The 25613-nt window shown below is 52.0% G+C and overlaps 1 protein-coding gene across 2 annotated transcripts in view; it reads right to left on the reverse strand.

Moving 5' to 3' along the window:
* Positions 1-22244: 22244 nt before the first annotated feature.
* GABRA3 (gamma-aminobutyric acid type A receptor subunit alpha3) overlaps positions 22245-25613 on the reverse strand; it is a 68578-nt gene continuing 65209 nt past the window's right edge. For both annotated transcript variants that reach the window (XM_053955577.1, XM_053955575.1), the window contains exon 10: positions 22245-22767. In XM_053955577.1, the coding sequence (XP_053811552.1) occupies positions 22438-22767 (330 nt within the window). In that variant the 3' untranslated portion in view covers positions 22245-22437. The remainder of the gene's footprint in view (positions 22768-25613) is intronic.

Below are 25613 nucleotides of genomic sequence, written 5' to 3' on the forward strand. Positions count from 1 at the left end.
CCAGCTACAGTTTCTTGTTCCCTCTGCTAGGAAAAATAAATAACACCTGCCAAGCGAGACCAGGCCTTGGTTTTACAGAGATTACTGTTTTTTGAGTCACCATTGTTTCACACCAGTCTGCCAGCGAGAAAGTAATGATCTCGTTTTACATTGACACCAAAGTCTGATTTTGGGGAGGTAAAAGCTTTTCTCCAAACCTGGCCTACAGAATAAACAGAGTGCTCTGGGAACAGTAGCACAGAAGGGAAACCTATGGACCACTCAGCCTCCCAGCACATCTAATAAACATGAAATTAATGACAGTGACTTGACTCTGTGGGTTTTTCTGTTCTCCCCCTCCATGCTGCTATTTCTTGCCATCCAGGTGCCCTAGAGATTTTCAGCCTCTCCTCCCATCGTGAGCAGCAGCATTTTCCATTCAGAAATATCGTGGTCTAGGGCTGTTTGCAGCTCTGAACTGTCTTGATTGGAGCCTGCGGGGGATTTCTCAGTGCTCAGCTCCCCAGCCGTGTAATGGAAGGAATAATCCTCATCTCCAGCATGTGCCCTTAGCACCAAGGAACTCTGCACTGCTCTCGTCAGCCATTGTCCTCCTCAGAAATTTCCTTCCCAAGAAAATCAGGCAGGAGGGCTGCACAGGAACAGCACGTTTTGGAAGAGGCCACGGCAGGTAAAGCCAGGTTCTTGCTGTGCCTCTTCTCCCATCTTCCCAGAGGAGATGCTAAGGGAAGGGGCAGGTGTCTGGACACTTCCTCCCTTTCCAGAACCCTCCGTGGTTCAGTCAGCTCTCACGATTTACTCTTGTCCTCTGGCTATTTGCTTTCCAGGCTCTCACTCCCCCCTCTCCCTTGGCAGGGCTGGGGTTTGCTTCCCACGGCAGCTCAGGATGGAGAAGTGGAGCCAAAAAAGCCTTTGCTGTCAGGTTCCCTTATCTGGGCAGCCAGTGACAGGACAGCTGATGGCAGCAGCCAGCACCACTGCTGGCTTTCTGCAGCTCTCTCCTTCCTCTCCTGAGGACCTGCTGCCTCACCAGCCAAACCTCCCCAAAACCCAGAGAGACCCCTCAGCTCTCCCCTGCACTGTGCCTCGCTGCCTGATTGTTCTAATAGTTTTTCAAACCCTTAATTTATCTTCTGCCACCACTCAGCTCTTTGTTCCACGGGAAGAAAGCAGGGCAAGGACAGCGAGAGGAGCGGGCATCGAGGGGCAGGTGACAGCTTCCCCTGCCCGTGCACACACGGAAAATCAAAGCTACGTGGGCTTTTGTTTGTCAACACCAATCTGGTCCAGGCAAGATAATAACCACAAATGCACAGGGCTGGGGTGCACAGGATGAGGAGGGAGCAGCTATTGTGGCTGCCTGAATGCTTTGACTGCTAGCAGAGCAGAGCCTTTTGTCCACTGATTTTTCTTCCTCGCACATTTACTTTACTGGCCATCTTTTGTGTTTTTCCCCCAACATCAAATTACTGTGTTTGGAGGATATTTCCAGAACTTCAGGCAAGGCCAGGAAGGTGCAATTCCAAGCGAGGGCTTTGCTGATCCGAACCCCCACTACTAAAGGGGACGTGAACCCTGCACTGGGCCCTGACTGCGTTGGTTCAGTTCTCCCTGGCAAATTTTTAGCTCTTTGCCTGATACTTTTGATGAGCCATTTTCAGCGCGTCAGGCACAAATTAACCATAGGGTTCATCTGCCTCCAAAGTGATCTCTGTGCCACAGAGTGAGCCAGGCAAGCCCCAGCCAGACCTTTGCTGTCTTGGATCGGATGATGGGATGATTTTTTAATCAGCAGAATCGCAGATGGCAAATAAATGAAAAGCTTCCAAAAAAACCCCGAATTAATATTTATTTATGCTAAAAATCACCGTCCCTTTTGTTTACAGCATATTCATGCATCAGGAGGGTTGTGATTGTTTTGATTTTCCCTGACCAGCTCTAGCCTTGAGCACAGGAAATAAGCCAGGAAGATTTGGAGTCACGCCACACGAGCAGGTTCAAGGCAGGGAGACACCTGAGAACCAGAATATCTTCACAACTGGGGCTTTGATCGTCTAATCCTCCCGGTGCTCACATGCAGGGGAGAGAGGGATTGTTTAACTTTGAAACTCCAAAATGGCCTTGGTGTCCATAAAGGTTTTAGAGAGAGCTTGCAACACAGCAGGAGCCAGGGATTAAGCTCTAAATCCATGTTTTGTCCCTGAAAAGCTGGGCTGATCACTAATAAAATGAACTCTGCTCTCAAGAAATATTTATCTACATCTTCAGAACCCCCTGCACGGGAGCTGGGCATGACTGGCAGGCAGCAGTTGGGAGCAGGACAATGGAAGTCCTTCAGCTTGAGCTGGGAGAGCCCCAGCTGAGCAGAGCAAGGGCAAAGAGAGGGGGGAAAAGCCTCATCAGAACTGTGACAGCACCAGCAGCAGCCCCAGCAGAGCTGGGGAGGGGGCTCAGGGCAGAGGGACAGCACCTCCAGGCACTGCCACTGCCCCGTGGAGCTCTCATCTGCCCCCCACTTACAGACACCTCGCTCTGTCCTGTGGCAATTCCCTTCCAGCAGGCTCCTACAAAGCACAGAGCTGCCCAAACCCAGCTCCGATCTCCTGTAGCTCTTTCAGGAGGTGAGGAAGCCCTCGAGAGCAGCAGGCTGTGGCTCTGCAGCCTGTCAGACCCAGCGAGGGGTGAGCTCTCAGAGCTGGGGCTGCACCCAGCTCCTGCCATGGGGATTTTGGCTGGGAGGCCTCTGTGCAGAGCCCTTGGCTCCCTCAGCCCCCATGTCTGAGATATTTAAGTTGGGATAACTCCTGGTCTAGTGGAAGGTGTCCCTGCCCACAGGGATTGAAATTAGATCATCTTTCAGGTCCCTTCCAACCCAAACCATTCTGTGATTCTTTAAAATAGTGCATAAAATCCAAGTGTGTTACTGTGTGAGGCAGGCACTGGATGGACACAGACCAAGGGTTTAACTTCTCTTCTAATGAAAGCATGCAAGGAGACATCAAATGGAAGGGAAAACCAGAGCCCACAAACCTAAATAAAGTGGGGGTTTTATACCACAATTAAAACAAGAAACTCCTTTATGCGGTCACAGATGAGTTCAAGACCAAATCATAGAACAGCCCATCAGGAGTTATAATAATCAGAGATTTCCAGTCCAAAGGGACCAACAATGATCCTTTAGTCCAACTCCATGATCACTTCAAGGCTGGCCAAAAGTGAAAATACTTATGAAGGGCATTGTCCAAACAGCTCTCAAACACCGACAGGCTTGAGGCATCCACCAGCTCTCCAGGAAGGCTGCTCCAGTGTTTGACCACTCCCTCTGGAAAGAAATGCTTCCTCATGTCCACTCTGAGCCTCCCTTAGAACAGCTTGGAGGCACTTCACCACATCACAGCACTGGGTCCCAGGGAGAGGAGCTCAGCTCCTCCCTGCCTGCCTCCCCTCCTCAGGAAGCTGCAGAGAGCACTGGGGGCCCCCTCAGCCTCCCTCACAGAAGGGGAACAAAATTAAACGCCAGGATGTGGCTCCCACAGGCAGGTCCCTGCACCACAGATCACTGGGGGCTGGGAGAGAGCTCTGGTGAGGATCTGTGAGATGCATGAGAGTGACACAGAGCCCAAGATCTGCAGCATCTGCTGTTTGAGTGCTGTCAGAAATCAGACACTCTCTAGATAAGGCTTTGGGCTCTCCCAATTTAGTGCCTGCAGACTGGGAGCCCAGCAAACACTTGCACTGGCATTGGGTTAATTTTAGGAATACCTGCCTTTTCTCCTTTGAATAGGAGGACAATATGTTTTCAGCAAATGACAGATTTCCTTTAAATAAAGGCAACTTCTAGGCCCCCAAAGCGGTGCAAAAATTCAGTTCAAATTCCCCGAATAGCTTCTGCCACCAAAAGAAGCGACAACTGCTCTGAAGGTTTGAGAAAATCACATGGAGAAGGCTTGGAGCCATTCAAACCCCCTCCTTTCATGCTTTTTCCAAAATGTTCCTATTTCAGGCACTTCCTCTGCACACCAGGGACAGGCTCCTCATGAGCCCAAGAAGCCCAGCCCCAGTTTGCTGCTCTGCCCTGACCTTACAGCCCCCAGAGCTCCCTCCCCACCACCACACTCCATCCTGCTGGGGGAATTCCCAGGAAGGGCTTTGAGCATCCCTGGGCTGGAGCAGGGTCCTGAACCAGCCCAGAACAGTCCCAGCCCCGCAGGAGCAGCCATCCTCTCCCAGATACCGCTGTGCTTGAGCCACGTCCTAAACGTTCCCCACCTGGAGCCTCTGCCTCCCACAACAAGCTGTGCCAGGGCTGGGATTTCTGCAGACCCGCCTGGCTTTCATAAAGTCACAGAATCACAGGATGGTTTGGACTGGAGGGGACCTCAGAGACCATCTAGTTCCATCAGGACCGCCTTCCACCACACCAGGTTGCTCCAAGCCCTGTCCAAAAGGACTTTGAACACTTAATTTCCTCTCATTATCCCCCTCCCTTCCCAAACCACCAGTTGCAGCTGAGCTTAAACAGTTTGTCTTGCCACCTGCCTTGAAGAAAATGACATTTTCTATGCAATGGTTTAAGTGCCAGGGGATTGTTTGAGCTTTGGAGAGAAGTTCCCCCAGGTGGCCAACCTGCTCCAAGCAAAGGAAGAGACTTGAGGGGAATATATAAATTATGGAAGGGGAGACACTGAAAGGGGAAGGACGAGGAAGAGACACTTGAGGGGAATATATAAATTACGCTGAAGAGGGCTTGGATAAAGGCTGTAACCCAGATCCTGGTAACAGCAATGCACCAGCTTCTCCTCTCACACCATAATTGTGAACTCACAGACCTTGGATGTCTCCTCGGAGAACATTTTGGGGGCTGCAGAACCAAAGGCTCCAACACCAGAGCACTGGCTGGATCCTGATGCCAAATGCTGAGCGTTGCCTTCCGTGGGATGCCTTTGGGTGCAGGCTGACTTTCACTTGGAGAGGAAATCAGCTCTGTACAGCTTTGGCTGATTTTACACAGCCTCTCCAAACTGGGAACCTTTCTTCAGAAGCCCAGGGCTTCCTAGCTGGAAATACCCCCCTACAAGCCCAGCTCAGACTAACTTGTATCCAGAGGGGATCATCATTCCCCTTTGATTTCCAGAGAAGCCACAAGCACTCATAATCCCAGCTCCAAACAAGCATGTTGATACCCAGCTCTGAATGAATATCTCGGCTTCCAGAGTGTTTTGACTAATATAGTACACATTGACCCAAATTTTGGGAACAAAGAGGCTCATTGATTCAGACTAGGTAGAACACAGCACGCTTGTGGGGGATGCATTTGAAACTGATTAGAAATTGCTCCCATCAGAGCAGCTTCTGTCCCTCTTCATTACCTCCCCCAGCACAAAAGCTGCCTTGCTGGACCAGCCCTGAGAGCCACTGGACATTGTCACCTCACAGGGAAAGGATCACTTCTCTCCAGGGCTGGGTTTGGCGAACAAAGCAGCATTAGCACATTCTGCTTGTGTTTAACTCCCATTATTTTGTAGGGTGCTTCATGAAACCTTAATTTTTTCCTAAAAGTATTTTTCTGCAACTAAATTCCCCTCCATTTTCTTCAGGCAATAAATGAATTTTGTTTACAAAGTACTTCAACAAGGCTTGAAATTTCATTTATGGAAAATGGTCCAAGGCATTTGAAACCATGCTGAAATATGGCAATTTCAAGCACTTACCTGTCCCTTCCTGCAAGCCTCCAAATCAAAAGTTACCATGACGACGAAGCCCACTCTCAGTCCAGCAGAATGAATTGGTTTTACATGACGTCATTATTAGCCAGGACCCGAAAAAATTACGCAAATGAGATGCCCAGACAGCAGGACTGTGAAAAGCCCAAACAAGCAGCACAACAATTACTCTCTAAACTTAGCAAGTGAAGGAAAATGTCACCCAAGTCCCCAGCAATAATTCTGTAAAAGCCACCAAATGTGTTGACCTCCTCTCTGTGTCCCTTGAAGGAAATCTGCCCTGTTACAGCTGGACTTGATTTCCACCCTGAATTTTCCACCCAGTTGCCTGCTCATCCCAGCAGACAGGCACGGGTGTTCCCAGTGGGATGCTGACCCCCAGGAAGTTGGTTTGCACTACACAGCCTGCATGGCAAACCCAAGAGGGAGAGGAGTGGCTGCTGTGGGTGAAATGCAACTTCTGGCCACCCTGAGCTCCCCATGGCCAGCACGATGTGCCCTGGAGCATCCTTACCTGTCTTGGTTTGGAGAGCCAGGTGTCTGCTAAGGAAGGCAGGAGCCGCCCCTGAAATGGAAAAAATGTAAATCCCCTTCCTCCGAATTGTTATAAATTTGAAATTAAGGGGGGTTCTCAGGCAAAAATATGGGATGGGAGCAGGAATAACAGTTCTTTATTAGGGAAGAAAAAAAAAAAATAAACAATGCAGTGAACCAAAACAACACTGACAGAGTCAGAATACAGCCTGACACCCTGTTAGTCAGGGGGTTGGCCACAGTCCAATGGGAATTGTGGCTGCAGTCCTCCTGGAGTGTCAGGTGTGCTTCTGTTGGAGCAGTGATCCTCTAGGAAAGGGTGTAATCTTCCTTTGAAGACCCAGTGGAAGAGGCAGCTGTTCCTCTGGGAAATCCAGTGCAGGAAAAGCCGTGCTGGTGTTCCAGAAACTCCAGATTATACCCAGGTAGGAATGCTTGGCTCCTCCCTCTGGGCAGAGCATCTCCCAGTGGGATGTTCCAGTTCTTATCAGTCCTGCAGTGACATTCAATAGCCCATTATCAGCAGATGTCTCCCCTGAGAGAGGATGGGCTGTGGAAGAGATAAGGAAAACTGCCCACTTACCAGAAGACAACTGCCACTCAGATGGCAAATGGAAACATCTTGCCTTTCAGTCTGGGACATTACGCAGGCAGGGAACTCTGCACATCTCTGCTCCTTACCTGGGATATCTGTGGTGACAGACCCCCACCTCAGGGCTTTTTCACCTCTAAATCAATCTCTTCATCTCTGGGACAGGGAAAGCTGCTTAGAGATGCTTCCCTTTGTATCACTGCCATCCCTGGAAGTGTCCAAGGCCAGCTCAGGATGGAGCTCTGAGCACCCTGCTCCAGTGGAAGGTGTTCCTGCCCGTGGTGGGGGGATGGAATGGGATCCTTAAGGTCCCTTCCAACCCAGAGCATTCTGTGAGTCTGCGATAACCACAGTGAGGTGAACACAACCCTCTCCCCACAAGGGGGATGTGGCTGAGGCTCCCCAGTCCCAGCTGACTGAGTGCTCACACTTGACAAGGACTGTATTCTGGCAGCAGCTGCTCCCAGAGGAGGGAGGGGGAGTCACTCAGCAATGAGTGGTTATAGATGGTTATTCAAGCATAATAAATCCTCCTTATCAATCCTGTCTCACCACCCCTCCTGATTTATGCTGGGTGTAATAAAGCAGTAAGAAGGTGAAGGCTAGTTTTACAGCCAAACAGGGGATTACAATCAGCCATAGATACTGAAAAATTCACTGTAGCACAGAGAAATCATAAGAGGAGCCTACGCAGCTTCCTTTGGATGCTGGGAGATGGGCTGGTGAGCTGTGGTCATTTCCAGCACAGGTCTGGGCTGATGTATGGCTGGGCTGGGGTCAGACCATAGACTGACTGCTTCTTAGGCAAGTGCACAGCCTGCATATGCTGAGAAAATTGTGTGTTGGCTTCAGAGGATTTTCTATATTATACTGATTTCTGTATCTTTTTAAAATCCAGATCACTGCCTGTTTTTTGGGTTTTGTTTTTGTTTTTTGTTTTTTTTTCCTGGATAAACTCAGCAATACTATTTTGTCTCCTATTCTTCACAAAATCCCAAGAAGCACCTTTCTCCTTTCCAGCAAGTTGCCACTCTGCTGGGAGCTGGGAGCCTTTTCCTTCTGATTGCCTCACGAACAGACTTTCCCTGGGCCATTTCTCAGCTCCAAGCCTGGAGTTTACAGCACCACATCCCAAGGAGAGTTTATAGACCGGAAAGCCTGGCTTCTTTTCCCCAGCTGTGCTATCTGTGTAATAAACAAAATACTGCTTTTTCCTACCAGCCTGTCGTCCCTGACGTCCTTGGACTATCCCTGCTGCAGTCCTGCTTCTCTCAAACCACTGCTGCCACTGCCTCCACTGCTATTTACGGGGCATCCCAAAGCGCTTTCATGAAGCACCTAATGCTCAGCCAGCTCCTGCCCTCTCCCCTTTGGCAGAAAATCCCCCAGGGGCTGTTTTTCAGAGACATTTTCTCTCTGCCTGCCAGATGTGCTGGTGATGGGGGTGGCACAGCCCTGTTGGCTCAGGGTCCCTGCTGTTCCCAGGCTGGCTGAGTCCCCTGTCCCACCTGAGTGTCCTGTGGCTGTGCCAGCCAAATCCCCGCTGCAGGAGCCCTCTGTAGCCCTGGGGTGAGGTGCAGGGGAGGCCTGAACCCCACCTGGACCCTTCCCCTGCAGCAGGGCTCACAGCAGCACACGGGGTAAACACCAGCTTTGCTGGAAATGCTGCAGAGCTGTCCAAGGAGGAGACCTGAGGAACTTCCCACTCCTTTTCCCTGGGCTCAGAGCAGGGCTGGAGCAGCTCCTGCTTCCCCTGAAGCCCTGCCCACGGGGGCACTCCCTGTGGCTGTGGGGTGAAGGGTTTTGCCGTGGCTGACACCCACCCCCCCAGTGCAGGCTCATCGGGGGCCCTGCACACCCTGCTGTGGCTTTGGGGGGGACGAGGGGACATCTCCCTGCCCGTGAAGGACACGGAGGCTCTGCCGAGGGAGCTGTCGGATTAAGCCCCTTTCTGACCCAGAGATGGGGCAGCTGAGAGGAGTTTTAAAAACTTTTATTCTATTTTCAGTCTCATGAGAAGGGTGAGACAATACAGATGTTATAATTGACACCATCACAATCAGAAGCCAATTATTTCCTAATTACAATGCACTGTAAGTGTTTCTTGGCCTATCAGCTTTTGCCACACCATGCTGTAAATGCCTTAAAGCCAATAATCTAAAATTAACCCTCGTGGGTCCCACTACAATGCATCTTTCACAGTTCTATTTCTCCAAAGTACCCAGTCTTATTTGCAAGGCCATCCTTTGAAACTTGTTTCTGGCTCCATTTGTCTCCCAACAATGTCTGTCCTAGTCCATGGCATTTGTAAGTCAGCATTTTGCATAGGGATGCACACTGTGTGAGCCTTCTGTCAGGCTTTGAGAATTCCCTACAGAATCCATTTCCCACAGGGGCTGAGCACACCCGTGCTGGGAAGCAGCCCCTGGCCGCTCTGGCTGCTGCTCTCACCTCACCACCCGAGGGTGAAAGGGGACGTGGTGGGGCACAGGAAAACCACGGGAGCTGTTCCCACCTGCAGCCGTGTGAGGATGCCCCGAGGGGGACAGAATGGATCCCGGGAATACACAATCCTTCCCTGTGCACAAAGTCTGCAGCCGTGTTTTCCTGCTGTTTGCCTGGCTGCTGATGGATGCGTCGGGTCAGCAGGAACTGAGCAATAAAGAAGTGTTTGCTCACAGGGCAGCCAGCACAGCCACGGCGATGCCTGAAAGCACCTCGAAATAAAACAACGTGCTTTAGAGATTTTATTAATACAGGAGGTAATGTAAATGACGGTCTTTATTGGAGGCTTCCAAGGGCAGATATGGAAAATATCCACAAAATGCCCACCCCAACCCCCACGGGGTGAATACAGTTTTATAAGTTTAGCAAATTAGCATATTTGACAAAAATCACCAATTAGAGATATACGAGGTGAGGTAATTTCCCCCTCTCAAAATCCTCCCCTCTCAGATGAAAACTGAACTTTATTTATAAAAATAGATCTCAAAGAGCTGTTTTGCAGCCTTGGAATGTGGTTTGTCTTTTTGCCTGTCAGGGTAGCATAAAGGTAGGGAAAACCGGCTACGAATAACAGGCTACAGATATATGTGTAAGGAGTAGAGAGAATATTCAAAAGAAAAAACGGCAAAAGTCGTTCAGCATCAATAGTTCTGGGAAGAGCCCTGCAGATCGGAGTCCTGCAGTGTTGGACCCACCTGTGTTAGAGGGGGAAGGAAGCAGAGAAGAGAGCTCCTTCTGCAGGAGGAACCCAGCCTTGGTGCTGGGATTTTTGATCATACCACCTCGAATGATGCCTTTATGGGGCTACCTAAAAACAGAGGCCAGGCAAAATTAAGAGAACAAAAAGCAGTTCTATTTATTGAAGGGCCTTCAGGTCCATTTCAGGCAGACAAAGCCCCCCCCCAAGGGCTACACCCAAAATGGACTCACGGGTTTTCATACTTTTCAAACTTACACTTTCATAAGTTTGGTCCGTTTGCAATTGGGGTTTATCTTCCAATTACAGCTTCAGGTAATGAAGTCATTTATCCCCAGTTTGCTGCCCCCAACTCACTTTTGTTTGCATTTCTCAGGGCCTGAGGCAGTGAGGTGTCCTTGATTGCCAGGTCTGGAGAGGAATTGCTGTGTCTGCCCCAAATGGGAAAGCAGCAGCTCACACTGTACATGGAGTTTGGAGTTACACACTAAAGAATTGCAGGGTTACAAATAGATGAAAATATAAAAGCCAAAATCCTAAGGCATCATGAATGTGTGAGGGCTGGCTTTGGGGACCTTGCCCCATCTCACAAGGACCTGGTTTGAAGAAGTTTCTGAAACAGCAGCGCTTTGAAGGCAGAAGGGAGCCACTGTGCCTCAGAGGGGATCCTTTCCTTTGCTGTGGGGCTGTGGGGCTGTGGGGCTGTGGGGCTGTGGGGCTGTGGGGCTGAGCCATCCCCACTGGCCTGTTTGGGGGAGGGATTAGCTGCTCCCCAGCTGCTGGCAGGCACCTCAGGAGCCACACGTGAGCAGCTCTGCCCTCCCCTCACCCCGAGCACTTCTGTGTTATGAGCACCTAATAATAAAACCCAGCTATGGCATTCCTGAGACACCTGTCAGCCTGAGCACTAAGTGCTGGGGTAATAAATACTTGTTCAGCTCTGCCTCTTCTCTGCCAATTCTCCTGGCTCTGTCTGTTTTCATTACTATTTCTTTTCTGTGGACACTGCAATTACATTCTGTTCCTCTTCAGGGTCCTTGTTCTAGGTTCAAATAGAGAAGTGATAATGCAAGGAAGCATTTCACATCACTGTTTATTTTTGTCTTCTGAGTCAGGAAGATCTTTTCAGGCTGGGACCAGCCCTGTGCAGTCTTGATTAGGGAAGGACTCAGGCAGGGGGGCTGGCAGAGTGGTGGGGAAAGGGGGGAAAACTTCAGGTTCGAGTTTTTATGGTTTCAGACAGTGGTGGGCTGCTCTTGCCGAGGCCACCAGCCCTGCTCCTCCCTCAGGAAGACATAAGTATGCAGGCTGTGCTGCTCAGGCCCATGATAACACTCCATCTGCCACAGCAGCTGCGAGCCCCAGCTCTCCTAAGCCTCCTCTGCCATCCGAGTCTCGGAGGAAGAGGGAGGATTCAGCTGAATGCAGCAAATTCAAATGCATAACTTTTTTGTTTTTGTTTTTGTCCAAGGTTGCAATATGTTTGGAGATATTGTCCCGCCAGCAAGTCCCGGGTGCAGCATACAGATGGTGCTCAGGGAATCCGGGGAAGGCGTTTCCTTCCCTCTCCAGGCCTGCAAAACAACTGATGCTGTCACTGGAGTTATTTTCTTCTCCTGCTACTTCCCAGTGGTAGCTGGGGGGGAGGGAGAAGTCCTCGTTTAATATGTTGGATTTGGGTAAATCAGCAACATTTAGACTAAAAATGCAGAAAAGGGCCCATGGAAACACTGAAAGTTTCAAGCTGAACGCAATAGGATGAAATTACAGCATTTCTTGCAGGTGATTCGCCCTCTGCTTTTGCATTTGGAGAGATTTACTTAATTTCTGCATGGGGAGAAAAATCCTTCTTTCCATTAGTTGCTAAATATAACATCTCATGGCTCCAAAGGGATGCAGTGGAGTGTCCAGATGAAGCCCCCACACCCTGAACTTCTCTTTCAGCAGACCACACACAGAACATGTCACACTGCCTGGGGGACACGGCATGTGTAAATCTAATATCCACAGGGGAGCCACAATCAAAACTCCTGCAGGAAAGGTGTCTGATCCATGGTCAATTGGGGTTGAAAGGGACCTGAAAGCCTGCCCAGTGCCACCTCCTGCCATGGCAGGGACACCTTCCACTGTCCCAGGCTGCTCCCAGCCCTGCCCAGCCTGGCCTTGGGCACTGCCAGGGATCCAGGGGCAGCCCCAGCTGCTCTGGGCACCCTGTGCCAGGGCCTTACCACTCACACAGGAAAGAATTCCTCCCAGTATCCCATTTAACCCTGCCCTCTGGCAGTTTAAGTCGTGGCCAAGTCTCTTCTTCTTGTCCCTAGAGAAGCAGAACGTTTGATTCATGTTGTACACAGAGAAATGCCCGAAAGCTCCCAGGAGCAGCAGTGTCTGAGCACGGGTCACCCACTGGGAGGGCAAAGCACCTCACACTCCTCTCCCACCACTCACATCACCACCACCCTGCCCTCCACTTGGTCCCCAGGCAGTCTGACTTAACAAACATGGTGCCCTCCAGTCCCCTGTCGTTTAAACGTGACACTATGGGCACCAGGAAATATTCTCAAGCTTTCACTTTCCCCCAGGATATTCGTATGAATGGGTGGCTTGCTTGCTTGTCAGCGGGACAAATGCCTCAAATGGGCAGGTGGTCCAAAGCCCAGAGGATTTGGCTTTGAGAAACAGACCTGGGGAAAATAACCGATGACAAAAACCGGATTTTTTTTAAAATATGAATTTTTATTTGTTTTGATCGGAGTTCGAGAGAGTGGGTAGAGTGGAACAGCAGAGTGATTTAATTCAGTGAAGAGGTCTAGTCCCACCTTGTGTACTACATCAGGAGGTTAGTAGGTGTCACAAGAGTCCTCCTCTACTCAGCTTGCTGATCTTACTCATGTACTTCTTGTTTCTGACATTTTCTAATCTCTCCTCAGAACTTCACTGTAATTTTTTGAGGCATTTTTCTGTTGCTTTAACTTACTGAAAAAGCTAAAAGCTGAAAAAAATGGCAGGACTAAAAATCCTGCCAATTGGAATGGGCCTTTTTTTTTTCTTTTTTTCCAGCAAAGGTTGAAAAATACAATTCAAAAATACAAACAGGCATTGAACATTGCACCAAAAAGCATTTGAAACACAGAAAAAAATCTCAGAAAGAAAGAGAGAGAGAGAAAGAGAGAGAAATAGAGAGAATAAAGGTCACAGTTTCCATGAGAAATCCCTTAAGAAAGTGGCTATCAGCTACTCAGTAATGAAAATAAAGTCAACAAAAATTTTTAAAAATGCTTTTTTTTCCCCCCCTAGATGTTATTTATTTACAGCTGTAATAACAGGATTGTCATGCATTAAACTGCTGCCAGCTAGATCCTTTCTCATAGTGGAGTGAAGAGAGTCTCACAAGATGGAAAACAAAGCTGAGGACGTGCTGGGACACGGACTGGGCCCGAGGCAGTGACAATGGCCATGCTCTCTGATTTGCTGGGTGTGCTCTTTTGCAGGATGGGCTGCCCTGGCATGGTGCCCGTGCCACTCTGTACCTATAGGAGCAGCTGGTGCCCTCACCTTCAGGTAGGACATTTGCCTGCAGCTCTCCCCAAGTCAGTTGACAGTGACAATGTGGTTGATGAAGGGATGCTCGAGGCCACCTGACTGGATTGGGGGGGCTGAGAAACTCCCTGGTGACAGCAGGGAGGAACCCTTCCACTCTAATTGCAGCCTGGCAAAGGCAGTGTGGCAGAGACTCAGGTTTCCCAGCTCTGCCCCTACTTTCTGTGCTTGCAAAAATCAAATCATTTGACGTGTGACTGCTGTTACATTTGCTGGGTGCCTTGCAGAAAGACAGGAGGCACCGAGAGACTTTTCAGGGGAGACAGAGTGCAGCTCACAGTGCAGCACGAGCCAATGGTCTGATCGAGCTGACAGGGCCTTCAAGCAGCACTGAAGAGAAGAGCCAAGAGCCTTCAAAGAGTGTGGGAGCACCCTGGCTTGTGCAGCAAACATGAAACCAGGCTTCCCTCTCTCGGCAGATGGGACTGTGAGGGTTTGGTACAGGAGAGATCTGCCCTGGTGGGGAACGGGACAGGGAGGGACAGGATAGGACAGGGCAGGACAGGACAGGACAGGGCAGAACAGGACAGGACAGGGCAGGACAGGACAGGACAGGACAGGGCAGAACAGGGCAGAACAGGACAGGGCAGAACAGGGCAGGGCAGAACAGGACAGGACAGGGCAGGACAGGACAGGACAGGACAGGGCAGAACAGGTCAGGACAGGACAGGGCAGGGCAGGGCAGGGCAGAACAGGGCAGAACAGGACAGGACAGGACAGGACAGGACAGGACAGGACAGGACAGGACAGAACAGGACAGGACAGGGCAGAACAGGACAGGGCAGAACAGGGCAGAACAGGACAGGGCAGAACAGGACAGGGCAGAACAGGACAGGACAGGGCAGGACAGGGCAGGACAGGGCAGAACAGGACAGGACAGGACAGGACAGGACAGGACAGGGCAGAACAGGGCAGGGCAGAACAGGGCAGGACAGGGCAGGACAGGACAGGGCAGGGCAGGGCAGAACAGGGCAGGACAGAACAGGGCAGAACAGGACAGGACAGGACAGGGCAGAACAGGGCAGGGCAGAACAGGGCAGAACAGGACAGGACAGGACAGGGCAGAACAGGTCAGGACAGGACAGGGCAGGGCAGGGCAGGGCAGAACAGGGCAGAACAGGATAGGACAGGACAGGACAGGACAGGACAGGACAGGACAGGACAGAACAGGACAGGACAGGGCAGAACAGGACAGGGCAGAACAGGGCAGAACAGGACAGGGCAGAACAGGACAGGGCAGAACAGGACAGGACAGGGCAGGACAGGGCAGGACAGGGCAGAACAGGACAGGACAGGACAGGACAGGACAGGGCAGAACAGGGCAGGGCAGAACAGGGCAGAACAGGACAGGACAGGACAGGGCAGAACAGGGCAGGGCAGAACAGGGCAGGACAGGGCAGGACAGGACAGGGCAGGGCAGAACAGGGCAGGACAGAACAGGGCAGAACAGGACAGGACAGGACAGGGCAGAACAGGGCAGGGCAGAACAGGGCAGAACAGGACAGGACAGGACAGGGCAGAACAGGGCAGGGCAGAACAGGGCAGGACAGGGCAGGACAGGACAGGGCAGAACAGGACAGGACAGGACAGGGCAGAACAGGGCAGGGCAGAACAGGGCAGGACAGGGCAGGACAGGACAGGGCAGAACAGGGCAGGACAGGGCAGGACAGGGCAGGGCAGAACAGGGCAGGACAGGGCAGGACAGGACAGGGCAGAACAGGACAGGACAGGGCAGGGCAGAACAGGGCAGGACAGGACAGGACAGGACAGGGCAGAACAGGGCAGGGCAGAACAGGACAGGACAGGACAGGGCAGGACAGGACAGGACAGGGCAGAACAGGGCAGGACAGGACAGGACAGGACAGGACAGGACAGGGCAGAACAGGACAGGGCAGGGCAGAACAGGGCAGGACAGGGCAGGGCAGGACAGGACAGGGCAGAACAGGACAGGACAGGGCAGGGCAGGGCAGGGCAGGACAGGACAGGGCAGAACAGGACAGGACAGGGCAGGACAGGACAGGACAGGACAGGACAGGGCAGAACAGGACAGGGCAGGACAGGACAGGGCAGGGCAGGGCAGAACAGGGCAGGACAGGACAGGACAGGGCAGGACAGGGCAGGACAGAACAGAACAGGAGAGAATAGCCAGAACCTGTTTTGTCCTAGAGCTTCACGAGCAAAAACCAGCATCACCCACTCGTGGTGAAGGATGACAGGCTCAGTGCTGGGACCAACACAAACCCAAGGCTGTGAAGCAGCACAGATTCCTGTGGTGGGAGGCAGGCACACACCCAGGACAAGAATTGGTGACATCCTTCATTCTCCTGGCTGGAACCCCTCAAGGTCCTCGCTGCTGACTGCCACAGGCCCTCTCCAGCAGCAGAGGAGGGAACAGAGGAGCTACAAGTGCAATTGCAGGTTCACTGGATGCTTCTTCTGAGTCAGGGGAGAGGCAGGGCTGATGCTGAGGGAGGTGCTGGGTGCCTCTGTGAGGGGCTGCTCACCACGGCCCCCCTGCTCACAGACCATCCCACATCTGTGTGTGGTCCTGCTCGTGCTGAGATCGGGAGAGCGGCAGCAGCTCCTGCTGACACCTCCCACAAGTCTCACACCATCAGGTATCCCTGCATCCCACCTGCACCAGCAGCGAGCAGAGGCCAGCACTCCCCTGAGCTAGGCAGGAGAGGCCAGGGTGCTCCTCTGGCCAGGGACAGCTGCAGTGGATCCCACCAGGCTTTGTGCTCCCTCCTGAAGCAGACTGAGGGTGGAGACCTCACCCTGCACATTCCCTGGTTGTGCAATAGGGTGAGGAGCAACTGCTGTGTAGCACTCAGCTGTTCAAAAAGCCATCTCAGGAACTTCCCCGTGTCCAGGGCAGGACAAGGGCTGTGTTGGGGCAGCTGGGACACTGAGGACAAGTTTTCCTGAAAGACATTGGGCAGCACTGCCAGCAGGGCCCTTGCTCCATGCAACAAGCCTGCACTGAGCCCCTGGAGTGGGAGGAGAGAAGATTCAGCAAAGAGAATGAGAGGGAAGTAAAATAATTAAAAGTGGCCATTCTGCCTTTCAAAGACAAAGAGGTTTGACATTTAGATGTAAAGAGTTTGTGAGCATAAATATACACACACATGCATGTGTATATATATATATATATATATAAATATGTAAAAACCTTTGGCTGATGGAACAATAACAAGGTCAAACAGTAAATATTTATACCTGGAAGCCATCAATCTCATCTGTGCTGTGGCCTCTTGCCAAGACTACTTTCAGAAGTGGTTTAGCTTGCTATGGGGAGGATTAGTGAGTTGCTTGGGTGGTTTTTTCTTCCTACTTTAATATTCATAGAGCATTTGTATTTCCATCAATGTGTCCTTTGCCCTGGTTGAGCCCTCCCCAACCTCAGCAGGAACTGTGGAAATGTTTCTCTGCACTCTGCAAAGGTGTCTGATCGGCTGGGCTGAAGTGTGGCCCCAGGGAGGGATAAAATTTGGGGAGGAGGGCCTGGAGTGGGGGCTGGCCTGACACTGTGTGCTGGGACAGCCCCATCCCAGCTCTCCACCACTCCCAGGACCAAGAACGTGGAAGGGGGGCACCAGCACATCCCTGCCAAACCCTTCCCAAGGAAAACCTGCTGGGAGGGCACCCTCTGTGCTGCAGAGCTCTGCTGGATCCCCTGGCAGAGGCAGCAGCCCTGGGCTTCTGAAGGTCTCAGAGAGGTTCTCAGCAGAGCAGAGGCTCTTCCTAGCAGAGGTGACCTGCAGCAGGAGAAACTCTTTCCTGGGATGGGATGGGATGGGATGGGATGGGATGGGATGGGATGGGATGGGATGGGATGGGATGGGATGGGATGGGATGGGATGGGATCCTCCCCAGGGACTGCTGAAAGGAATCCAAGACATGGACAGAAGAAATCAAGGATGAGAAATGGATGCAGCTGGTGTCCCCAGGATGGGCCAGCAGGGACAGGCTGGGGACAATCTTGTGCCTGGGAACAGCAAGCCTGGGGTCTGCTCGCACAGGGATGTCCTGCAGCAAACCAAGCAGGACCCTGCCAGTGCCACTGAGCTGGCAGGGATCAGGACAGGGGCACTGTGCTGGCTGTGGTGCAGCCAGCCGTGCTGAGGCTGAGCTGGGTGCCCAGAGGTGAGCAGGGAAGCTCTGTCTTGAGTGTCACAGCCCTGCTGGGTGATGTTTGAGAAGCTTTCAAGATGATCTGTGGGGGTAAATTCACCAGACCCTTGGGAGAACAGGTGGCACTGAGGGACCACCTCTCCTGTCACCCCACAGGGATGTTCTCCACGCTGACACCAAAGTGGAGCTCTCAGTGACCACATGCTGCTGTCCCTGCCTGCTGAGGACCCCAGAGGAGCTGTCCCTGCCTCCCCAGGCTGAGCTCTCTGCTGCCCATGTGCAGTTTCAGAGGAGGGAAGGGGCGAGCTGTCAGTGCCAAAATGTCCCTCTGACATTTCCAGCAGGAATGAAGCTGCAGGCTGGGACTGCACCCTGTGTTTTCCACGTGGTGTGAGCTGCAAAACAAGAGTGCAGACCAGCAGCTCATTTTTAGCACCCTAAAAGATTTCTAACTCCTGCCTGGGAGAGTCTCTTCAAGTCAGCGAAGTTTGGGCCTTGCCAGAAGAAAAGAAATTCTGGAGTCTTGAGGTTCACAGTGCCCACTCTCTGCACAACTGTGGGTTAGATTATCAGAGGTCATATACAGATGAATTTCTCTACAGATCAGCTATAAAATGGAACCTTTATGTGCTATCACAGCAAGCCTAAAACTCCAGTAATTGATGCTGGATTAGCTCTGGCCTGGCAAGCACTTAGAAGAAGCCCCCATCAACAGCCTCGTGTTAACTGGGAGGGAAAAGTCCTAATTTGAGTCACTGACAGTTTTATAAAAAAGAACATTATCTTCTCTGTGATGTCTGCTGGCAGGAGATGTTAAACCACTTATTTATAACTATCTTCCCGAAATGCTTTCCTGCTTGGAAGCCAAACTAGAAATCCTGTTTGGTTTGTTGTCTTTAACCAAAGGATGCCGGTATTTCTGCTTCCAGCTGGCACAGAGACTCAGAGCCCCTGCCAGGCTTTGCTTGGGAATAGACTTGGCTTTCGAGGCGTGCTCACACAGCACAGGAAGGCAGCCTTTAGCAGGCACCGTTTTTGGAAGAGCCGGCAGATGGGTGTCACGGGCAAGCCGGATCAGTGGGCAGGGCCCGGGGCAGGGACAGAGGGGAGGGACAGGCAGGAATTCACCCGACATCAGCGACAGGGATTGGATCACTGCAGGGAGGAGGGAGGCAGGGAGGGAGCTCAGGAGCTGCCCCACTGCTGGGTCCAGCACTTCAGGGAGAGCCAGCCCCTCTCCTGGGCATCACCCCACAGCACTGAGCCCTCCTGGCCTGGGCAGGCAGCAAAGGCAGCCCCAGGGTGCTTGGGCTGCTCAGGAGCCCATGGTAAGAGCTGACACCTCACTGAGCCCAGTTTGGGAAGGACGTTGAGATTCCTGAATGTGTCCAGAGGAGGCAACGAGGCTGGAGAGGGGCTGGGAACACAAACCCTGTGAGGAACCACTGAGGGAGCTGGGGGTGCTCAGCCCGGAGAAAAGGAGACTCAGGGGTGAGCTCAGCACTCTCCACAGCTCCTGAAAGGTGGCTGTGCTCAGCTGGGGTTGGGCTCTTCTCCAGGCAACAACTGACACAACCAGAGGACAGAGCCTCAAGCTGCACCGGTGGAAGTTTAGGTTAGATGTTGGAGAGAAATTCTTCACTGAAAGAGTGATTTGGTGCTGGAATCATCTGCTTGGGAAGGTGGTGGAGCTACAGTCCCTGGACATTAAAAAAAATCCTGGATGTGGAAGTCAGTGCCATGGTTTATGGATGAGGAGTTGTTAGGTCATTGGTTGGACTAGATGATCCTAAAGGTCTTTTCCAACCCAATTAATTCTACGATTCTGTGTCAGTTTATGGAGAGCTCTACAAAGCAGACACTGACAGACAGTGACATGGCTCTTGGGGGAAAAAAGGATTTTGGGGAATTCCCAGGCTAGCAGAGGAAACCACCTCTGCAGCAGGGCCAGCTAAGTCATTGGATGCAGCATTTAAACTTGCTGTAATTCCATTTGCAAACACAACACACTCTTTGTGACCATTTTATTGTGTTGGTTCTGCTTGTTGTAGGGTTTCTATTCCATTCACTTAGGCCTGAGTATTATAGTGACATGAATGTTTTATGAGATGCTCTGCATCTAGCTTATTTAAGAAAATGTTTCCAAACCCTCCTACTGCAGAGCCCGGGGAGCAGAAGGGTGGCAGGAAGGGAACTCACTGCTGGAGGGAGTGTGGGGGATGCCTCGGGGACGAGGGGCTTGGGGACATGTCCAGGCAGGGATGGGGCAGCTGGGGTGTCATAGTGGGGTGGCTGCAGCAGCAGCAGGAGGCCCAACAGGCAGAACCAGGTGCCAAAGAAGCCAGATGTCCTCCCTGCCCAGCAGAAGGGCTGGGGATGCTGCACCCTCCCCTCTTCTCCTCCACCCTGGTGCTGCAGGCAGAGTGGGAGAGCTCCTGGGTGTTCCCACCCACCAGGGAGCCCCTGGGGATGAAAGGCACTGTCGAAATGACATGGTTTGGGGTGCAGGTGCTGTGAGAGAGGATGTGGACAGAGCTGGTTTCCTTAGCAGCAGTCTGTGTGTGTGTGTGTGTGTGTGTGTGTGTGGGTGGTTCTGGTTCCTCCTTCCTGATGCTGCCAGCCATGTGGATGTGCCTGTGGGCTCAACACCCTGGGGCTGGGCTAAACATCTCCAAACTCCTCTCCAAACCTCAGCTGTGGGCAGGGGGAGTGACTGCACTGCTGTTGAGCTGGTGAGGTTGGTAGGGGACAGGCAGGACGTGCACCAGTGCCACCCACGCTGCAGGACAAAGTGCCCTGGCCTTCCTCTCTCCATCCTGATGCCCCCAGGGATATTCCAGGTGGGGCAAATCCTGTGCCTTGTGCTCAGCCCTGTTCCTGCACGGGCAGGGGGAAGCTAAGCCTGGCACAGGGGCTCAAAGGAACGCTGAAGTCATCACCCTGGGCATCCTGGGGCCTTGGCTTGGCTGCATGAGCCCAAAACGTGCTGGGGACAGCTCTGGGGGTCAGAGGGTGGCCTAAGAAAGAGGGGTGCACCCCTCTGTGGCAGCAGGACTGTGCTACCCCAAGGAATCATCAGGCACAGGATGTCCCTCCTTGTCGGAGGACAGTGTGCCCATGGATCCAGGGACAGATGGCTTGGATGTCACCACTTTGTAGTGCTGGGAAAGGGACAAACACCAATTTGGGTGCACTGTGGTGGTCAGGAAGGGAGAAAAAGCCTCTCTCCGAGGCACCGGAGGGCTTTCCTTGGAACAGTGTGCAGTGTTAGACTGGGCCTTACCTCAGGTGCTTGGTGGGATGGCACCTGGCTGACGTGGCTCTGTGGGACAGCAGTGGCACCCTGCTCTTCCAAGGAGCCCCTTGTGCCGTTTTCCCGTGGTGCTGAGGACGCACCAGTTCACCAGGGGCAGGGAGAGTCTTGGGGACACCTGTGCCCTGCCTCATCCCCGTGGCAGGTCCCACAGGGAACATGCTGCACTGGAGCAGGGATCTACCATGAGCTGGGCTTCCCCAGGCTGGGCTCCTCCCCATCAGCGTGCCTGAGCCAGGGGGAGGGAGCTTCCCTGCCTAAATCCACCTGTGAGCACTGAGACACCAAGGAGGGCTGCTGAGCAGCCAGAGGAAGATGAAGGGCAAGCTGGAAGAAGGGGCTGGGACAGAGAGATCTGCTGAGAAGGATAAGTGGATGGGGCCATAAGAGAAAGTGACAGGCCATCCCCCTGGACTGCAGCTCCGTGGTTTGCAGTCCTGATGCTCGTGCTGCAGCCTCACAGCTGCCATCTCCTGCAAGGCTTGGAAAAGCTCCTGCCTGGACTTCCTGACTGATGCTGAGGCAAATGATTTCTCTGGTAGGAACCACACTTCCTGCTAACATGGATTGCCCCAAGAGTGGGGGATGCCAGCCAGCCAGGACCTCTCTGGTCTGGAGAGACCAAACCAGCTGGGCTTGGTGAAGACGGAGAGGAGGGAGACCTGCAATACCTGCAAGATGCTGCCACCCCTGCAATGGCTCTGGGGACCACAGCAGTGGTAGGATTGCCCCAGCAGGCACTGGCCCACAAGCTGGCCCGTGCCAGGCTGCTCCCCTGTTCCCGCAGGTGACCTGCTCACCTGCACTCCCAGCCCAGGTGCAGGACCCAGCAGGAAGTGCCAGGCACTGAAGAGGAGCCTGGCTGAGTGACTGACACCCCTGCAGCCAGGTGTCCCAGAGCATCCCCCATGCCAGGGCAGCCCATCACAGAGGAGGAGGAGCCCCACAGCAGCAGCCCACGGGGACAGCGTGAAATGGCAGAGGCATGAAGACCACGGGGACCACAGGAGGTGGCAGAGGAGAGATGGCAGCGCAGGGTGACTTGGTCAGATGGGTGACAGCAGATTTAAGATGTTAGAGGCACAACTTGTTATGATCCCTTATTATTTTTTTTTCTTTAGCTTTCATCATCAAAGTAAACAAACCCAAGGTATAGATGGGATTAAATTAAAATCGCAGTTCTGTTTACATTATAAAAGAGTGACATAATAATAATAATAATAATAATAATAATAATATCAAATGAACAATAATAATTAAACAAAACAAGAAAAGAAGAAAGCCCTGGAGAACTCCTGCTGGGATGATGCTCACTGATGGAAGGTTTGTGTGACCTGTTTTATTGTTTGGGGATCATTCCCTTGATAGCTGACTCCCGGTTCACATAGGTGGCCCAGTAAACCAAGTTGAAAATGGCAAAGAGGACCGGGAAGACGATGCGGGACATCTTGTCTACCTTGCTGACGCTGTTGTAGGTCTTCTTGCTCTCGGGGAGCTTCTCCTCCAGGCGGGGCATCTTGGGGGGCACGCTGGTGGCAGTGGCAGCGGCAGCAGCGCTCTTGGAGATGGTGGGCAGGCCGGGCTCCTTGGAGATGTTCAGGGCGTAGGTGGTGCCAACGATGTTGTAGGTGTTGTTGGTTTTCTTGGCCAGCGCCACCGGCTCCTTTTTCTAGGGGAGGTGGAAGGGGAAAAAAAAAACAAACAACAAACAAACAGAGCTGAAGGGGCAGAGAATGGCACGGAGAACGTTTTGTGCTCTGAGTTTACCTGCTCGTCCCGGTGAGAAGGTGGAGAAAGGCGTGAGGAGCAGAGGCCAGGAAGGGAGGAATGTACCTTGTGAAAGAAGAATGGCAAAAAGGAATGACACCCCGTGCGGCCATCCTTGGGGAAGAACTGGATTTTCTGCTTGGCTGGCTGCTTCCTGGGTCAGGTGAGAGGAGGACACAGCACACAGGATTACAGCTTGATTTTATTTTTTGGTGGCCAAAAGCCTTATTAAGATATGGGCAACAGCATTGCAGCATTGCAATGTGTTTCATTGTATTTCATTGTATTTCAATGCCCTGAGTTCCTCACAAGAACACCTTACGATTTAACACAATGATCAAATTGTTTCTGGAACCCTTTAGAGCACCTCATGATCCACCCAGGTCAGATGCAGAACAGATGGAAGGCATTTGCACCAACCAGGATCTGTGGGATGCTCAACACAGCACTACAGGGCAGAGGGAAGCCTTTCCTCCTGCCTTCCTACCCAAGGGATGCTGAAAATCACGGGAGGTGAGGGAATCCCTCCCACAGGGCTCTGGGGGACAGCATTTGTGCTGCAGTGAGGACAAACTGCAGAGAGAATGGCACACAGAGAGAGGCCCCTGTGTGTCAGATGTGATGCACTGGAGGATGAGGGTGAATGCTGGGGACAGACAGCCCAGGTGTTCATGAGGAAGGGTGGGCAGGAAGATGGACCAAGGGGTCATGACAGGTGTTGCCCCTACTCTGGGGATCTTCCTGCTGCTGCCAGAGGCCCGAGACCAGCTGCACTGGGTTGTATAAAGCAACCCGAGGCTACAAGGAGAAGGCCACTGAATGAAATCTGCGCTCAGGGGCCCCACGGGTGCCCCCTGCCACACCAAGAGCCAGCACCAGACACAGCAGTGCCTCATGGTGGGACTCTGGTCTCTAAACTCAGAACAAGGTCTGCCTTTGGGAGACTTTTTTTCTGCTCAAAAGCAACTGAAACAAGGTGAGGCTCATCCAGGCGTTTCCCAGGGCTGCTGGGCATGGTCATGGATGTTCCTCTGAGGGAAGCACTTCAGGAGGAGAGAGGGCAGCCAGCAGGACCTGTCCCTGCCCTCACACTGCCCTGGGAACTGGGCAGCACTGGGAGCTGGAAGGGCCAGATCTGCCCAGCCTCTGCTCCGCAGAGACTGTCCCAGGGCTTTGGCTTTCAGTGTTGCACTTCCATTTTAAATGTGTCTACAGTCACCATGGATATTCCTGGTTACCTTAGGAAATGAATTTTCCACAAGGATTTTCAGAGCCACTAAAAGCAGACTTCTGTGCAATCTTTAAACCCCTCTCCAATAACACCACAGCCAGGCAGCCTTGTAATAATGTCAGCAATTACAGAAATTAACTTTTTAGGAGGAGGTCTAGATATCTTCAGGCTCCAGACCCGACTAAGCCACCGTTTGGACCATATTCACAGTATTTGATGGTCTTTAACAATTAACTGAGTCTGGTTCTGCAGTCATTAGGGCCATGTTAACACATTCCCTCTGCACAGCAGGTGAACTTTTCTGCTAAAGAACTGACAAAAAGCAAGCGAAGGGCTAAAGATGCTTCACCTATTAAAACACTTAAATATGCTTAAGTAAGATTCCTTATTAACACAGCTACAAGAGGCAATAAAATAATTAAAAATCAGTAATGAAATGAAAAACAGATTGCTGTTCGCAGAAGGTGATTGGCAGTGCACTGTGATTATCTTAGTATTAATCAGCCATGTTATTCATTAGAGGAATAAGATGAATACCAGTGACGTGACATTTTCAACCCGGACAGCTTTCCTGCCCCAGAGTTTGGAAAGTGGATCCACATGAAAACAGCTGGAATGGAGTAAAGTCAGGCAAATTGTGGGTGGTGACAGCGACCTGCTGCTCCCAGTAGTGTGATCCAGAGACCCCAAGCATTAATTTGGGCTTCCCTGGACCTCAGATCAGGATGCTCAGGTAGAGCAGAGACTTGGGAACCTTCAGCCAGGGCCTTTTCCCAGCTGCCCACGGAGTCCTCACCCTGGTCAGAGCTGGGAGCACCCAGAACACCCACGCTGCCTACCCCACGGCACGCGTGTGCCCTCCATGTGTCCTGCCCCTGAGATGTCAGAGAAATGGTTCAGCCTGTTTGCTGGGCTTTATAAACAAGCTTTTCAGGCAAGATTTTGACAATCAAACAAAGCAAAATGTGCTTGTTGCTGACTGCAACTGCAAAGTAGCTCCCAGGCTTCACCCTGCACCTTCATCTGTGAGGAATTCCACATCCTCCTGAAATAGAAGGAAAGAGTGGATAAACAGGAGGAACCCCCATATTTGCTTTGAAAACTTGTCCTATTTAAAACATCTGTTTTGCAAAGCAATTCCTGCACTTACGGCCCCATTGAGGCACGGGAAGACTGAATTGCTGCACAGGATGTCCTTGTGCTGGTCTCCTGAGGGAAAAGCTGTAGAATCTGGTGTAGAGATAAATCTGTTCCCTCGACAGTGCAGTCTGACAAGTTGTTCAACAACACACACACTGGAAAATAATAGTATTTTTTGCTAAATATTCTTGTCTTCGAGCCTCTCTGCTGAGGAACTAACAACAGAGCACCTCAATTATGGGAACTACTGCTTCTGCCTATGATTTGCTCGAGCTTTACTTCTCTGTACCTGCTCCTTGGCAGGAGCAAATTCACACTGGAAGCACTATGCCTCTGACAGGCAAGCCTGAAAGTCACCAGTATCTGCAGAGCTTGGG

The sequence above is a fragment of the Vidua chalybeata genome, chromosome 14, assembly GCF_026979565.1.
Source record: "Vidua chalybeata isolate OUT-0048 chromosome 14, bVidCha1 merged haplotype, whole genome shotgun sequence".
Taxonomy (NCBI): Eukaryota; Metazoa; Chordata; class Aves; order Passeriformes; family Viduidae; genus Vidua; species Vidua chalybeata.